Source organism: Panthera onca, chromosome D1 (genome assembly GCF_046562875.1).
Source record: "Panthera onca isolate mPanOnc1 chromosome D1, mPanOnc1 haplotype 2, whole genome shotgun sequence".
Lineage (NCBI taxonomy): Eukaryota > Metazoa > Chordata > Mammalia > Carnivora > Felidae > Panthera > Panthera onca.
In genome coordinates, this window is record NC_138348.1 from 60,089,682 (window position 1) to 60,106,935 (window position 17,254).

The 17,254-nt window shown below is 42.8% G+C and overlaps 1 protein-coding gene across 6 annotated transcripts in view; it reads left to right on the forward strand.

Annotated features, from left to right (window-relative positions):
* The window catches only part of ACER3 (alkaline ceramidase 3), a 175,027-nt gene extending 162,518 nt beyond the window's left edge, over positions 1–12,509 (forward strand). For all 6 annotated transcript variants that reach the window (XM_060605551.3, XM_078433084.2, XM_060605553.3 and 3 more), the window contains 2 exons: positions 2,185–2,230; positions 2,751–12,509. In XM_060605551.3, coding sequence (XP_060461534.1) covers positions 2,185–2,230; positions 2,751–2,804 — 100 coding nt within the window. In that variant the 3' untranslated portion in view covers positions 2,805–12,509. The remainder of the gene's footprint in view (positions 1–2,184; positions 2,231–2,750) is intronic.
* Positions 12,510–17,254: the final 4,745 nt, after the last annotated feature.

Consider the following 17,254-nt stretch of genomic DNA (forward strand, 5'->3'; position numbering starts at 1 on the left):
TTTTAAAGTAAATTATAGTATATCTTTTATTCAGCTATTTAAAATTATAAATATGAGGGGCGCCTGGGTGGCTCAGTTGGTTAAGCGGCCGACTTCGGCTCAGGTCATGATCTCACAGCCTGTGAGTTTGAGCCCCACGTTGGGCTCTGTGCTGACAGCTCAGAGCCTGGAGCCTGTTTCGGATTCTGTCTCTCTCTCTCTCTGACCCTCCCCCGTTCATGCTCTGTCTCTCTCTGTCTCAAAAATAAATAAACGTTAAAAAATTTTTTTTTTAATTATAAATATGAAAATTCTATAGCAACATAGAAAGATATTAGGATTACTTGGATTTTTAAGTGAAACAAACTAAAATCATATATAGGTAATTATTAACCCTGTGTAAAAGTTAATTTGTGTGGGGACAAAGGTTAAAGTAAATACAGAAAAAAAGTAAGCATTTTGACTGTATTTGGTGGCAGGTTTTGACTTTTTGTTTTGTTTTACATTAATGTTAAAATGTTTTACTTTGACTTTTTTTTACGTTTATTTATTTATTTTGAGAGAGAGAGAGAGAGCAGGGGAGGGCAGGGGCAGAGAGAGGGAGAGAGAAAGAATTTTAAGCAGGCTCCATGCTGTCAGTGTAGAGCCCAATGCGGAGCTCGAACTCACAAACCAAGAGATCATGACCTGAGCCGAAATCAAGAGTTGGATGTTTAACCAACTGAGCCACCCAGGCATCCCTACTTTGATTTTTTTTTTTTAAAGAGGCAGGGAAGATAGAATATGTTTTAGACATATTTCATCCTAAATAACTAAAAATAAGTTTGGATATTTATTTTTGAGAGAGAGAGAGAGAGAGAGAGAGCGCACAGGCAGAGGAAGGGGAGAGAGGGAGAGAGGGAGACACAGAATCTGAAGCAGGCTCCAGGCTCTGAGCTGTCAGCACAGAGCCCGACGCGGGGCTCGAACTCACGGAGCCATGAGATCATCACCTGAGCCGAAGTCAGACACTTGACCAGCTGAGCCACCCAGGTGCCCCAAGACTGTATACAGCAAGTAAATAACGTGGCTCAACATTGTTACACAGTTATAAAGTGATGGAGCAATGATTTGAGCTCAGATATTTTTACTTCACTGTGTCAACTCTTTGAAATAAACACGTGTACAGTAGTCTTAAAGGGCACATGTGTTATATTATTACATTCTCAAATCATCCCTCTGAAATATTATTTGCATGCTTCATTCAATGACATAGCCATAGAATCAAAATTTCCATAACTGAGGCTTAAATATCCAAACTTCTTGGGGCACCGGGGTGGCTCAGTCCGTTGAGCACAACCACTCTTGATTTCGGCGCAGGTCATGATCCCAGGGTTGTGGGATTAAGTTCCGCATTGGGCTCCACACTGAGCATGGAACCTGCTTAAGATTCTCTCTCTCCTCCTTTGACCCTCTCCCCACTCATGCTCTCTCTACAAAAATTTAAAATTTAAAAAAAAAAAATCCAATCTCATTTTCAGCTGTTACTTATTTTAGATATTTCAAAAAAAATTTTTAATGTTTATTTATTTTTGCAAGAGACAGAGCATGAGCTGGGGAGGGACAGAGAGAGAGAGACACAGAATCCGAAGCAGGCTCCAGGCTCTGAAATGACAGCACAGAGTCCAACATGGGGCTCGAACTCATGGACTGCAAGATCATGACCTGAGCTGATGTCCAATGCTTAACTGACTGAGCCACACAGGCACCCCCAGATGTTACTTATTTTAAAGGCTACTATGAGGAAGGCTTTCTGTTGCCTTCCTGATTATTTCATACCTGTATTGTAATCCTCTTAGAGCTGATATAACCACTTCCAAAATATTCTAAGAATACTCTCCTTTAATCCTGGCTACCGTATATCTTCAGAGATGAAGCTGGCAATTATATGAATCATCAAGCATGAGCTGAATGCTCCCTGCTAAACTACAAACATCTTGAGGTCACAGTCTGAGAGTGATCATTTCCCTGTCTTCCTTAGTATCTTGCCAAGTGTTCTGCATAGAGTAGGTGCTCGAAAAAATGGTTGCTAAATGAACAAAGAATCTACCAATGTTGCTTTTTCTTTGTATGTACAGAGGCCCTATGGTTAAATTTGTCAGTAAGCCAGTTTGCATGAATTAAAAATTAATCTGAAGAGCTTTTCCCCCTCCCCTTTTCTTTCAGTTTGTATACAAGAACTCTTTACCTGAAATACAGGCCAAAAGTGAAGGTATGCTCCCTTCCTAGGAGTGTGTGTGCATGCGTACATGCATGTTGGGGCAGGGGAGGGTATTGGGAGGATGGGACAGAGATGGGAGAAGCGAGTGGGTGGAAAGGTAGTAGAGAGAGTACAGGCTTTGGAACCAGATGCCCTTGAATCTTAGGTCTTCCACGTACTGCTCTATGACCTTGGGCACGTCTGTTCTCTCTAAGCCTTAGTTTTTTTCAACAATAAAATGGAGCTGTTAATAGCTACATTACAGAGTGTTTTAAAGATCTGAGATGATTTCAGTGCCCTGCTCCATGCCTGACAAAGTAGAAACTTCAGCCATTAAATAAGTTAAATAAAAATCATTTCTGAGATCTGGTGCAACTGGGAAAAGAATATGCTGAACTCAGGCTACTCAGGACAGTTGGTAGCAAACCTATGAAACACTGAAGCACTGTAGTATTAGCACATACGTTCTTTTTTCAGGGGTAACATGGAACAGTTACTTTCTTTCATTTTGTCCTAACTTGTTTCCAAACAGTTTCTCTTCGGAATCTGGCCAGTGATCCTGTTCGAGCCTCTCAGGAAGCACTGATGAATTATTCCAGGAAAACAAAAAAAGCATCTACCACAGGCCTGGCCAAATGAATAAGGAAATCCTTAAAGATCTACACGTCCAAATATATCATGACCATCACAGCAAAGGAGTGACTTTCTAACTAATGCTGCCAGTCACACAGAGAATAAGGAATAGTCTTGTTGGATGTTGAGCTCGCGTCTTTATCTCATTTGTCCCTTCTCCTCCTCACCCTCACCCTAAGATGTTTAAAAAGAAACAGACATGACGTGTGTATATATAGTTGAATGCTGGAAAAATGAGGCTTTTCTTAACAGGTTAACAGTTTGTGCTGATCATAGGAAATTTAACCTTTTTCCCTTTTTTGACAAGGGTTGCATGTAAATTATACTTTGCTTAATATTTGATTAAACGATCAAAACAGTCAGCTAAGTATTGGCAAAACCCCATACCCAGATGGCCAGCTGTGGAGCCGGCCGTGTCAACCTTGATTTGTGTTCTTGTCGTAGTAACCTCATGAATGGTTTTCCAAGGTGAAAAAGAGCTATCTGTGGGATTCTGGTAGTTCCTCACGGTCTGCCCTTGTGCTAGTCAGCATGTCATAAGCAAGCTCCAACTGGCCACTCGGTTCCCTACTTGCCATACCCCAGATTTGCAGTGGGTTCTGGGGTGTCTGTGTGTGGCCACCGCCAATCAGAGTTGAGTGGGTCACCTTGTAGAGTTTGCGAAGACCACTAGGACACCTGTGGGATGTTGTGCCTCCAGGCTGTTAGTTAAAGGTGGTTTCTCTGTTTTGTTTGATCTTCGCAGATCTTTAAGTTGTCACTGGTTTTATGGCTAGGCAAACATGATTGGTGGTCTGGCCTGCCAATATTCCACCCTCTTGACAGAATGTGTTTGAAGTTACCAGTGAATGTTGTTTGTTACACTCTTTTTAAACTATGCCATGTTTTCCAGTTTTCAGAGGGGCCTTGGTTATGCCCAGGGAAATGTATCAGGTTAACTAGAGCTAAAAGGATCAGGATCCTATTTACATAAAGCTTATTAGAATGCCTGCCCCTTCATTTGTTGAAGGAAATAGATACAAGAGTTGAGAATGGCTCTCACTTACTTGAACGAACTCCCCAAAATTAAAATACTAAAAAATGGCAGTGAAATATCATCACAAAGCAGCTAGTTCTGATTTGGGTTCAAATGTATAGCAAATTGAATTACATTTCACAAACATAACACCAATCTGGAGTAAAACCTTATTTGACCCCTTTGCCTGAGGTATCACCGTATTGGTAGCTCTGTACCACTTGGCATTTTTGCGACTTTATTATAAAACCCAGATTGTTTTTACCGCGTGGTGACATTGACCCAGATTAAATCCTGAAGCTACAGCTTCAAAAGGAAAATCATTTTTTTCTTCTGCAAAGGTATAAAAACACTCCTGTCATTTTTCCAGTATCCAGTAAGTCGCCTTTGTACAAATTTAAAACCAGTACGGATTTTGTTGTTCTTCTTCACCTTCTGGCCTTAGTTTTAGTCCAAGCACTATTTTCCTTACCAAAGCATGCCAACACACCATTAGGCATAAACTTCTGCCTACTTTTATGATCCTCCAGCAAGAAAAGCACTTGCCAAAATAAATCTAAAGAACTTTGGTTGTGCCTTAAGAAAACCTAAAACTAAGCAGTTCTAATACACAGCCCGTAAGACTGTTCTTTCGCCATAAGATTCTGACTTCTGGCTACATTTCATGTGCAGCTACCTAGGCTATCAGCCATCTTACATTTTTCAAATAGGTTCATTTGTTTCACACCATTGTCTTTTGTACTTTTCACTCAAGCTACACTTCTGTGTAAAGAACCTATGTATGGCAACAAAGGCACAGCCTTCTTGATAGCGCAGCCAGGCGCAGGGAGACTGAGGCTGTGCATATCACAGACAAGGTGTGGAGAGCCCCCACTGATACCGAAGCCCTTTCCAGCAGTTTGCTGAACGAACACTTCAGCCACCACCCCCTGTAGTCACTTGCTGAATGAAGTTGTCCAGCACCTCCGTGGAGAAGCACGTGCACCACTGGGTGACTTGTAATGCTGTGGCCACTTGTTCAGAGACCCTTGTTTCTGCTGTGAAAACAGCTGGCATGGAAGCAGAAAGCATTTTAGAAGTGTTGAGCAGAAAGCAGAGACTGAATCCAGGCTCTAACTCTCCCAAGTTAGCCTGTGCCTCACATACGGCTCTCTTTCTAGCAGCCTAAGTATTAGCACACTCAAGACTTCTTTTCTGTGCCATAGCAAGTATTATGGAAATACTGCTGACCTTCAGGGTATTGCTAAATCAACTTTATTTGAATGGCTTTATTTTTCCCTTCTAGGATTCCAGGTAGGCATTGTAGGGTTGGGTTCCCTTTACTTCCTTGGCAGACTTCCTGAACTAGAGTATACAAAAACCGATTTCCTGCTGAGCAAACATATCTGATGTGAAAGGTGCTCCTCTGTGAGCCCTGTAGCAAATTACATTTTAGAAAATACTAGTATCTTATGAGGATATGAAAGCAGCAGTTGGCCTGTGTATCTTAATATCCTGCCATTTTCACTCCAGAAAATTGAAAGCAATTTGACTTTTTTTCAAGGAAAAACTAAATGAAAGGTGGTTGTCCTAATCTGGTTGGTCACTCTACCCACCCCTCCCCACCGTGGTGCTTTCATGAAACATTGCCAACACCTGAAGTGATCTCTTTTATCTTTGCGATATTGTATAAATTGATGATTGGGGATAAATTGATGACAAACATTTGTTTTTGATTAATTTACAAATGAGAACCTCAAGTAGTGTATTTGGTTTAGTAGAATCAGATAAAATATTATGGTTTACCCTAAATGCACAGTTTCCAGGACCATTAAACTAGCCTTTCCTTACACTAAGAATGTTATACTGATGAAGTTTTGGGGTGATGGTGGGGTAGTCTAGAGCCGACAAGAAAGAATTCTTGAAGACGCCTTTGGTGCAAAGGTGATTTTATTAAAACAAGGGGACAGGACCCATGGGCAGGAAGAGCTTCATGGGGTCATAATAGGTAACTCATTACATACCCTCAGGTTGGGAGGGGGTCAGGGATAAAGTAAGCCTCTAAGGAATTTTGGAAGCAAGGTTTCCAGGATCTTGAGGGGCTAGCTGTTGCTAGGGAAATGCCACTTATTACCACTTAATAAACCCTCAGTCATGAGACCCTTTAGATGTATATCGAAGGCCCATAAACTTGGAGTATGATCTCCAGCGTATATCTTGGGAGAGTTGAGATAAAGGAAGTTGACTTATAGGATCCTCGAGGTTGGGATAATATTAAGCCAAGGTTCTCTTTTGCCCCCAGCAAAGTGTCATCCTTGAGGTAGCTGAGTTAGAGGGAGGTCACTCTGCTGGTCTCAAGGACTTGTCAGTGGGCTGTAGGCAGTAAGGGAATTTAATTTTTCATTTGCCTTAGTTTCCCACGTTACCATGGCAAGCATTTAAACCCCTTTCCTTTGTTCTTGGGTAGCCAGGAGTATCCGAGGACTATCACACATTCCACCTGGTCGGGGGAGGGGGGTGGTGTGCCAGCCTGTATTTTGCCCTCAGCTTGCCTCGTGCTCCCCCATCAATAGTAAAGATAAAGAGGTCAGAGTCAAAATCAAGAGACCAAAAACTTTGCATGAAAACCTTTAAATGCCAAAAAAAAAAAAAACCCAAAAAACTATATTCTATTTAAGATTTGATTTTTAATAATCTCTACACCCAACATGAGGCTCAAACATACAACCCCAAGATCAAGAGTCACATGCTCTACTGACTGAGCCAACCAGGCGCTCCAAAACTAAGTTCTATTTTAATGCCTACTCCTTCAGAATTTAGCCAGTGCCGCTTAAAGTGTAATAATTTAGTTTTAAGGTTTTCTTATGAGTCATATGGGTTCCATATTACTTTGCTCTTGAAAAAAAAAAGAATCATGTGTTGCAAAGTTTAATAGTTTTAACTCTCAGTTGCACGTTTACATGGCAAAAGAAATTATTATAACCCTGTGGTTTATGATGTGCTACTGGATAAATATTTATATAAAACTGATGTTTCAAAGAGAGTCAGTTATAATTGGAACTTGCAAACTGTATGGCAATTTGCAGATCTACCTCTGTTTTACATTTTGCCTCTTATCGGTGCCATAATGTAATTAGTTTGATTGCATGAGTTTGTCTTGTTTTTCAGTGTCTAAAATTACAGCTTACTGTGCTGTAAACATTTGAAAATAATGACTAAAATTTGGCTAAAAGTAGTTAAACGCCTTTGTAGCGAGGGCTATAAAATGAAAAAAAAATAGTCATGGCCCATCTGAATGGAAAACTTCGATGCTGTTTTTTAAACTGTTGCACTTCAAGAATAAGGAAACTGTTAAATGTCTAATTGTAGTTGCTAGATGAGAAATTGCCAGTTTTGCTGGGGTTCCTGTGAGCATGCTGCTGGACTTAACAATGTCTCCTGTTGGGGAGGAAAAATCTCTCCTTTACCCTCTTAGATTCAGTAGTTGAGGGCCTGTGAATTAAACTAACAAATGAGAGATGAGCAAGAGAAAATGTAGATTTTTATTCACATGACACAGAGCATTCAGAGAAAGGTGGGGCCGGAGGCAGGATTTGGGGCTTATATACACCGTCTTAATAAGGGGAGGGGAGGGAAAGAGAGGGCACTGAGGGGAAAACAAATGATGTTCAGAATGGATAAATGGGCCCTTAGGAGAATAGATGGGAGATTGGATAGTTTTGTGACAATGTCTGCTCATTTGTGATGCCAGAGTCAAAACTACAACAGTTGAGTTCTTTGGGGGAGGTTCTGCTTTTAGGCAGATAAAAAGGGAGTTCAGGGAAAAAAGCCTCTTCCTATATCTGTTGATTCTCAAATGCCGTTAACACAAAATAATTGTTATGCCACAGTGGTATGTCCCCCCCCCCCCCCCCCATCTAAGACTTCCTTTATTTCCCCTAAGACTTCCCAAGATGTTTCAAGGACCAGAAGCTGAGATGGTGGCTGTGGAGAGAAGATTCAGGTTAGAAGTTGGGAGGTAGGAGATGTGCAAAGGGAAAGAAGGCATAGATTCATGGAGAAAGAAAAGGGAAAACAAAAATTAGTAGTTGGAGCAGATTATAAACTCAGTTTGAGTGCAGAGGACAGGCAGTCAAAATGATTTCTAAACACTGGTCTTGAAGTGTCTTTAAAAGGCAGAGTCAGAATGGTAGTGGCAGTCTCACAGTCATGGGTATTTCCTGGAGCTCAGACGACCGTGTTCTGGTGAACTTCCTGAGTGGCCCAAACCGTTGTGATAAATCCTTTGAAGTTCCCTTCAGCTTGCAGGGCTTAAGGAAATGGGCACCTATCGGTGCTGAATCAGGAGGGTGGAAGAAAATTGGAAAAGTTATTTACTGACAAAATACACAAGGTGGCATGATCCAGCTTACAAAGAGGTGAAAATAGCTCAAAGAGAATGAACAGGACTAGAATCTGATAATCCACAATGGTGGGTTATAGTTTTCCATTGAAACCTAAAATTACCCCCATTTTCATCAAAGATAATCAAGGTAAGACTGTTTTTGTTTGTAGCAAGTCTAGTCTTATCAAATTTGACCTGGTTGTAAGTGTAGCAAGAGTAGTAATTGACATCATAGTCCTTTTTAAGTTTGTTTGGCTGGAACTTTTATTAGGGATCTCAGATTGGACTTTTAAAAGCCTCAAAGCTAGGGGTGCCTGGCTCAGGTTATCTCACAGTCTTCAGTTCAGGTTGTCTCACAGTTCGTGGGTTCGAGCCCTGCGTCAGGCTTGGTGCTAACAGCTCAGAGCCTGGAGCCTGCTTCGGGTTGTGTCCGCCTCTCTCTCTGCCCCTCCCCTGCTCATGCTCTGTCTCTCAAAAATAAAATAAACAAAAAAATAAAAGCCTCAAGGCTGGGAGAACTCACCATCAGACTTCACTACAGATTTGGGTGAATTCCTTCTCAAGATCCCCAAAATATCCTAAATTTCTGGGCCTGCCAGGAAGTATCCTTCCTTACTCACCTGGAAGGCTGGGAATCCTGTAAGCCAGGCAGGTTGTCCAGGAAGGCTTTATAAGCTCTGGCTCCTTAAAGTCCACCTTAGTTCTTAAAACTGGTCATCTCTGATTCTAAGCACACCATTCTCAAATATAACATTCCAGTCAAAGCCTAATATAACCAGTGTTTCAAATTGTCTTGTTATAAAGAGAACAAATTCTTACTGAACATTCAAATACTGCCATGAAAATAACATTCAGTAAGAGTTTCCAAACTCTGGATGGATGAGGCAGGGAGAAAAGATAAATGTTTGTTTTTGTTTACAAAGACATAATCGACTGAACTGCTGTGTGTTATATAGCTCATTTAACAGAAAGGGTTTCTGAAACCAAAAAAAATGAAAAACATTGAAGAACCAGCAATATTCTAAGCAAAGGTCACAGAAGAAATCATAATCATTCTTTATCAGTGTACTCAGTCTCACGTGCTAACTTCAGGTGTTTCTTGATTTGGGATTAGCAGTTTTATGAATCCACAAGCTTTTCTATTTGTTCTAGAAACCATTTGTCCAGGGATATGATCTTAAAATTACCTAAACAATGACATCAGAAGCCTGTACCCCCAAGTACCTATTGTAGTCTTTACCATGGGTCCTTGAGACAGTCTTTTTTTGTAAAACAATATCTGTGAGTGACAAAAGGCTTTAAATGGCCATGGTTAAAGATTTGATAAAGAGTTCTTTATAATGTAGTTGACAAGGAAATGTAGCTGTCCCTGTAACATTCACTTTAGATAACTGGAGGTGTGACTAATCGCTTTCTACCAAGACATGGACAGCTAGGACGTTGACAAATTTCCAACAATCCAAGAAACTTTTTACTTTTAGGAGGGAATTTCAACATCTAGTTTTGCATTCATATACTATTGGGCTCATTTCTTAAAAAAAAAAAAAATTAAAAATAAATGCATTCAATCAGCCAGTTTACCCACATGAATAAGATATTCCCCTCTTTTTTTTTTTTTTTTTTTCTCTCCTCCACTCCTGCCCCCTTCTGTAGACCCTTTACAGCTTTCTATGCCCATGCGGGATTTTGTCCTTTCCTCTTCCTTCCTCATTCTGGAACAGCCTTTTTACAACCTCTGTGCAACTACTGTAGGATAAAATTGCTTTCCTTTTTTTCTTAACAAAACACATCTTTCATACCTTTCAGGCCTTTCGAGATGCGTCCCTTCTTTATTGTTTCTAGTACTCTCACTTACATATATTGATTAGCATTCTTAGCCCCTAATGACCTTAATTTCCAGTGAAAATGAGGAAGTTGACAGTTGTGAACTACCACATATCAGCATTCTGTAAATTAGCACATTTATGAATGTACCACTTCAACTTCCAGAGGTAGCTGCTTCTTTATAATACAATTTATTTTTTTTTAAGTTTTTATTTTATTTATTTTGAGAGTGAGAGCAGGAAAGGGGCAGAGAGAGGGAGAGAGAGAATCCCAAGCAGGCTCTGCACTGTCAGCACAGAGCCTGACATGGGGCTCGAGCCCAAGAACTGTGAGATCATGAAATCAAGAGTCGGATGCTCAACCAACTGAGCCACCCAGGTGACACTCTATGGTACAGTTTCTTAATGTGGTGAAAGAACATGTTTATTAACAGGTCCAAAACATCTTTGGTCTTTCTGTAAAAATAAGTCAAAGGTAGATAAACTTATGTTTTGTACTTAACGTTTTAGTATTTTATTTGCAACTGATCTAAACTCAGAAGCAGACAACTGCTTCACTTGAATTCAAACTGAAGACACAACTCTGGCTTGGGAGCACAAACTTTGACGTTAGATACTAAACCCTTGACACCCTTGAGGGGAAAGTGGAAACTGTGAGGGATAGCCAGTCTCATCAAGCAACAATTCTTTCCCTGACAGGCGATCAGAGCTGCTAAGAAGACCGATCACTGAGGAAATGAAGCAGTATTGTTAGCTACAGGATTTCTGCCGTTGTAGACGCACCACTTGGCCATTTGCAATACCGACCCCATTTTTAATTCACTGTAAATAGTGAATTGAATTATTTCACAGTAATGAATTCATTCACATTAAATGTGAATGTTATTTCACAAGGCCTTCATTTATCATTAAATCCAGCAAATGACTGCTTGTTTTGATTGGCAGAAAATGATCACGAGAATATTTCCTACTACAAAACCCTAAAAACTCAAAAAATTCAACCACCGGTCTGCAGGTGGCCTAAAATCGCCCCCCTCTATTTAGCCCAGCCAGCAGCTATTGGTATCCTAGCACCAATCACAGGTCACGCTTCGCTCACGGTTCCTTTTCAACCCTTCTCAACAAGACCTGCTTCATTGCTTTAGAGTGCAACGTTGATACTTGAACTAGATTTCGTCACTGGTAATTTGAATATTCACAAAATTATCATAGAAGAAGCTTTATTTGAGACTTCTGGTAAAGTCAGATCTGCAGAACATCGCTTTTGCATTGAGTTGGCCCAAGTAACTAAGGTTGCAGCAGAGCACATTTATTAGACAAATCTTTAAGCACATAAATATGGTTCACTGCAGATAGTCATCCTGAGATCATCTGCACCTAAAACAAAATGTTTTATGAGACCATTTTGCTCTAGACCAGGGATTGGCAAACTATAGCCCACAGACCCATCCAGTCTGCGGTTGTATGGCCTGCAAGGTAAGAATGATTTTTACATTTTAACGGTGTTATTTAAACATACAAAAAGAAAAAGAATAAGCAACAGAGAGGTGTGTGGCCTGCAATGCCTCGAATATTCACGATCTGGTTCTGGGATTTTGCCCTCTTCTCTAGGCCTTCAGCAAACGAACTCCATAACGGAAGTACAGTACTTCCCTCCACACTTCTCTGCAAGATGACTGGTGTATTTGTCAGCAGGAAAATATGTTCTGCACTTAAGACCTCTCTCACTTCTTTGTTGAATGTAGTAATAGCATTTGTGTTTAAATATTGACACTATAACACCATTTCTTCATATCAGTTTTACTAGATTGTCAACAGCCTGCTGCAAAGTGCCTAAACCTTTGGGGAAAAAATTACGTGATTTTGTTTTCTTTATGAAGGAAATTCCATTCCATACTGTAATATCCAACGATGCTACGTGCATAGTCATGGGTACTTCTTTTTTTTTCTTTCTAAAAGAAAAAGTTCAAAGTTCTTTCCACAATTAGTCCTTGTTTCTTTTTGCCTTTTCTTTTTAGAGCTAAATTATTTAATAGCAATTAACAAGTGAGTCTATTTTAATAGGTATTGCCAATTTCTGTTTAATGTACTGATCAGCCATTGTTTACTGTCCAGCATTTCCATACTTGTAATATTTCTGAGTCATTAATGTGACCAACAGATAAACTGTTCAAGCTAATGTAAAGGTTCCTGGTTTCATTTTGGTGCAAATGTCTGTTCTAATAGCAATTATTTAATAAACATAGGTTGTACTGAGTCTATACAAGGAACTAACCATTTTCAGGTGATCTCAGATCTGCTTATTCACTTTCTCCATTTGATTTGCCTGTGCCGCAATCATTTTTCTAGACGATAGTAGAACTATGTATTTTTATCTAATCTGCTATAATCTAGGCTATATTTCATTAATTACCTCTCTATAGGTGAAAGTATTAAAAATAATACTGTTTTGAATAAGACTTCTGGTAATATTTTATCCCTGGTTTATATTAATATACACCATTTATATAAAGGTAGGGCCACCATGTTGTACAGTTTGTGCACTGCACAAGGCACACACTTGAAGGAGGGGGGTTAGTGGAAGCTGAAACCTAACCTGTGCTCAGCTTGTCATGGTATGTGCCTTGGTAGGATTGTATCTTGGGACACCTTTTTCCGATTTCTAGGTGAAATGATCTGTACAGGCTAGCAGCAGTCCTGTTCGTGGGAAGTATCTTTATCACTAGTTTTGAACTATATTGAAGTACCTTTCTACTCCAAGCCTGGGTGATTTGCAAAGCAAAAGCTAGTAACTTTTCAATAAAGCATTTATGATCTATAAATGCACAGCATTCTCAACTTTAGGAGCTCTAGAGTAAACACGTGAACCTTCCAGCTTCACACAACAAGGAGGAACAGGTCAGAAACAGAAAAAAACGTACTACGTGAGCCATCGTATGCCTATGGCTTCTGTCTTTGGCAGTGGCTAAAGTGCCATCTGCAAGATGTAAAACGTAACTAGAATTTCCCACATCTCGCTTACTATTACAAACAATAACTTTTCAAATATTAGTTTTCCTAGCCAGACTGGCTAGAACGGGTAGTTTGAATCACTCCTGACCATCTGGTAGATTCTCCAACTAGTTCCTCCCTTGTGTGTCAAAAGGGACAGCCTTACCTGAATCAACAAGGATGGAACAGGCACACAAGAGAATTTACAAAGTGATTTGGACTCTGCTTTGTAAAAGGGATGCCTGAAAAGGGGTTGAGATTGCTTTTATTCCACCTCAGAACAGTACAAGCCTTTCTTTTTTTTTTTTTTTTTTTCTTTTTTTTTTAAGAGAGAATGAGCGGGGGAAGAGGGGCAGAGGGAGAGAAAGAGAGAATCTTAAGCAGGGCTTGATCCCATGACCCCTCCATCATGACCTGAGCTGAAATCAAAAATCACTTAACCAATGGAGCAACCCAGGTAGCCCAGTGCACAACTTTCTAAAGCCACCCTGCCATACATAACCTCTACACAGGCATTCACCATTTGAGTGACTTTTTATTGAGCTGACTGGGGTGGGTTTGTTTCCCTTGCTTTGTTTTTTCCCAGCTTTCTCTCGTGCTTCAGCCCTGGACTAGAACACAGAATAGGTCTACCTAAGTGCTAGAGAGAGCAGGACCTATCTCACCTGGTAGGGCAGCCTAGTCCCAAAATAGGGCTGATTCTCAAATGTGGAGAAAGCATAAAAAGAGAAAGAGGTTTCATTTCTGGAACCTTGCTTTGTGGGAACCAAAGGGCACTGTGCCATCCACTCCACAAACTTTGGAATGCTGTGTCCATGTTAGGTGCTAGGAGCGCGTGGAGAATAAATCCTGCCCTAGGCAGCTATACTCTCGTGCCCAAGAGTGTCCCGGAGGGAGGGAACAGAGAGCTTTGGGAGTATGCACTAGGGAACTGGAGTAAGGAACACGTCCCTGAGGAGGAACAATATGTTAAGACTGAAGGGTAAGAGGAGTTAGGAAAGGAAAGACAGGCTGATCACAGCAGGGAGCAGGAGGTGAGTGTCTGGAGAGGTGAGCAGGAATTAAGTCACACACGGCTTTCAAAGCTGCGTTGAGAACCTGAATTTGGAAAGCACCTGAAAGGGTGGAGAATGGACTTAAAGCCAGGGTGAGCACAGGGATACCAGATAGAAAACACGGTGGTCCCAATGGTAGGTAGTGGTGAAGAGCGGCACTGGGCACAGGTATGGAAGAGCAGATACAACTGAGTTCTATGGGAAGCGGCAGGATTGGGTGAGTTATCGACTAAGTCTGGGGCCGAGAGGCAGTAAAATGCTGTGGACCTGGAGCTCAGCTGAGTGATCTGAGCTGAAGACAACTTTGGGAATCAAAGGCACACGTGATCTTTGAAGGCATGAGAGTGAGATCACGGAAGGAGAAAAAGAGGATCTCAGACTGAGTCCTAGAAACCAAACTGTTTAGGGGTTAGGTAGAGGGATTAGGAAGGACAGGGGCACCTCTCCAACCAAAGAGAACCACTACTCACTTGGAAGGGAATCCGGGGGTGAGAGCCCAAGTTCTAGTTCCTCAGAACGCCAGAGGCCGGGCCGGTGCGGCTGTGGCTGCTGGCAGGGCTAGCTGCGTGCTCCATGTGGCATGCGGGGTAGAGGGCAGGGGCAGTCCTGACCCAACCCTGCACTGAGGCAGCAGGCTCCCAGGGGAGCCCACTGGCATTAGTCCTGACAGGGTGCAGTTACATTCTTCATGTCCTTGGTGGTGTCTAAAGTCCTGGCGTGGGCTCCCGGGCCCCCACCGAAAAGGTGTCTGCCTGCCCGTAGGCAAGTCACTTAACTTTCAACACTGGAGTCTATAGCTGTAAAACGTAGGGTTTTGTCTGAAGGGTTAAGCACCATGGTGTAGTATGAATCTAATTATAATGGGCTTTCTGAATAGGATCCTTCCTTGTAAGAGTGCCTGGCCTGGACCTGCCAGGTGTACCTCAAAACTCGTGGACGACCTTGAGGAGTCAACCTCTCTTCTGGATCCCGCTCCCACGACCAGCTCAACCTGGAACAAGGGGCCATCCAGCTTTCCTCCCCTTCCTGGTTGTCAGGTACCAGGCTGTGCTCACACAACCTGTTTGTCTTGGAGGTGGGGACAGTTTCCTCTGCCTTATCCCACCCGTTTTTCAGGCTAGGGTGTGGCCCAGCAAGTACCAGACTGGGACTTCTTGTGCTGGATTAAAACACCCACCTTTCGTTGTAAAGAAGAGGGCTGGAAAGGAGTTAAGGCTGTTTTAATTTTTTTTTTTAATCTTTATTTTTGAGAGAGAAAGACAGAACATGAGTGGGGGAGGGGCAGAGAGAGAAGGAGACACAGAATCCGAAGCAGGTTCTAGGCTCTGAGCTGTCAGCACAGAGCCGCACCCAGGGCTCGCACCCACAGAGCGTGAGATCATGACCTGAGTCGAAGTCGGACGCTTAAGCGACAGAGCCACCCAGGCACCCCTAGGCTCTTTTACTTCTTTCTCTGAACAGTTCACACCTTTCTGAAGCCACCCTGCCACCCACATCCACTAGATACCTCTCACTAGGCTCCTCGCCGGCCACTCCAGAACCTTCCTAGAGAGCTTATTGTTGCCTGCCCTAAAGTCTGTTCATTTTACTCCAGTAAACCTGCCCCCCCATTTAACTTTTCTCCTCATTTTAATTCATTCCTAAACTTCCCCCAAAGGCATTTCTGCTGGGGGGAAAAGATGCATTTTTAGGGGGCTTGAAGAAAATGAGTTAACAAAATTATGTCATTCTGCTCACCTGGATGGCCGGCTGCTCCAGGCCAGGCCCTGGACCCTTGGCCATGAGGGGGACAGGAGTTGCTCAGTGTGTGGAGAAATACAGTCGGCCCCTCTCTAGGGTTGTGCCCTTGGCCTCGTGTGCCCCAGATTTAACTGGTGCTCCCATCCTCTTTCAGACTTCACCTGCCAGCAACTTTCCAGGGAGTCTGGACTCCCCTCCTCCTCCAGTCTACTCTCACCATCCCCACTGAAACCTACACCCGAACCCCCAGCTTCCTCCCACCACTCACTTCCCCCTCATCCTTGTTCCTTCACCCTTCTATCATCCAGCCACACACACCCCCCCCCCCCCCCCCCCGCCGACCCAGGGCCCTCTAAATTAGCAGGAAGGACAAGGAGCCTGAGAGGTGAACTCTCACAGAATATCCAATAAAGCACCAATCTACGAAGACATCCCCTGCCCAATCGAGGCGGGGCCACGCCTCGCTGTCCTGTGGATCACCATCTGCCTCCGGGGTCCCTGCCTCCAGCCTTGCCCTCTCCAACAACTGTGCCACCATATGGGCTGCTGTAATGGACTCCGGAAAGCAGAGACTTGCCAAAACTTTCAAAGGATCAAGATAAAACGCCAGGTACGGTGTTCAAAGCCTTTCTCAGGCTACTTCTATCTCTGTATCTTCAACTCCCAATATTTACCCCTCCACACACATTAAGCCTGGAATGTTCCCCCAGACAAGTCCCGTTTGTTCCCACCTCTGCACGTCACCTCAGGGTGCCTGCTGGGAAAACTTTCCATCTCAAAACCCACGTGGTAGCTTAAAGGCGGCCATAAATTTTTGGAGCTCCTCCTCATCCCTTGTGTCTGGGCTGGCCCTGTGACTTGCTTTGACCAACAGAATGTGGAGGAAGTAACATGATGCACATTCTGAAGCCCAGGCCTCCAAGGCCTGGTCGCCTCTGCCTCTGCCATCTTGGAACCCCGAGACCACCGTGCCGTGAGGCAGCCCAGGATGAAAAAGCACAAGGAGAGCGAGGCCCAGCTGTCCCAGTTGAGCACTGCCCCTAGCTTACCAGTTAACTGAACAGAGCCACGTGAGAGAGCCCAGGCAGGTCCTGCGCAAGAGCCTCCCAGGAAACCCACGGAATCCTGAAAAACATACATGCTGGTTGTTTCAAGCCATTACGTTTGGGGATGGTTTGCTACGCAGCAATAAATAACTGATAGAATCCAGTTCTGCTGTGAACTCTTCTTGGCTCACTCAGGTTCCCTTCTCCAAGTCTCCTCTCTGTGTTTTGTATGCACCACATCCCTTTATAACTATGCAATATCTGGCTCTCCCAAGAGACGGTGAGCTCTTGAGGACCAAGTCCGAGGCCGATTCACCTCTCTCCTGACCACTCACAGTGATAATGGGATGAAGCCCTTGACCATCTGCCC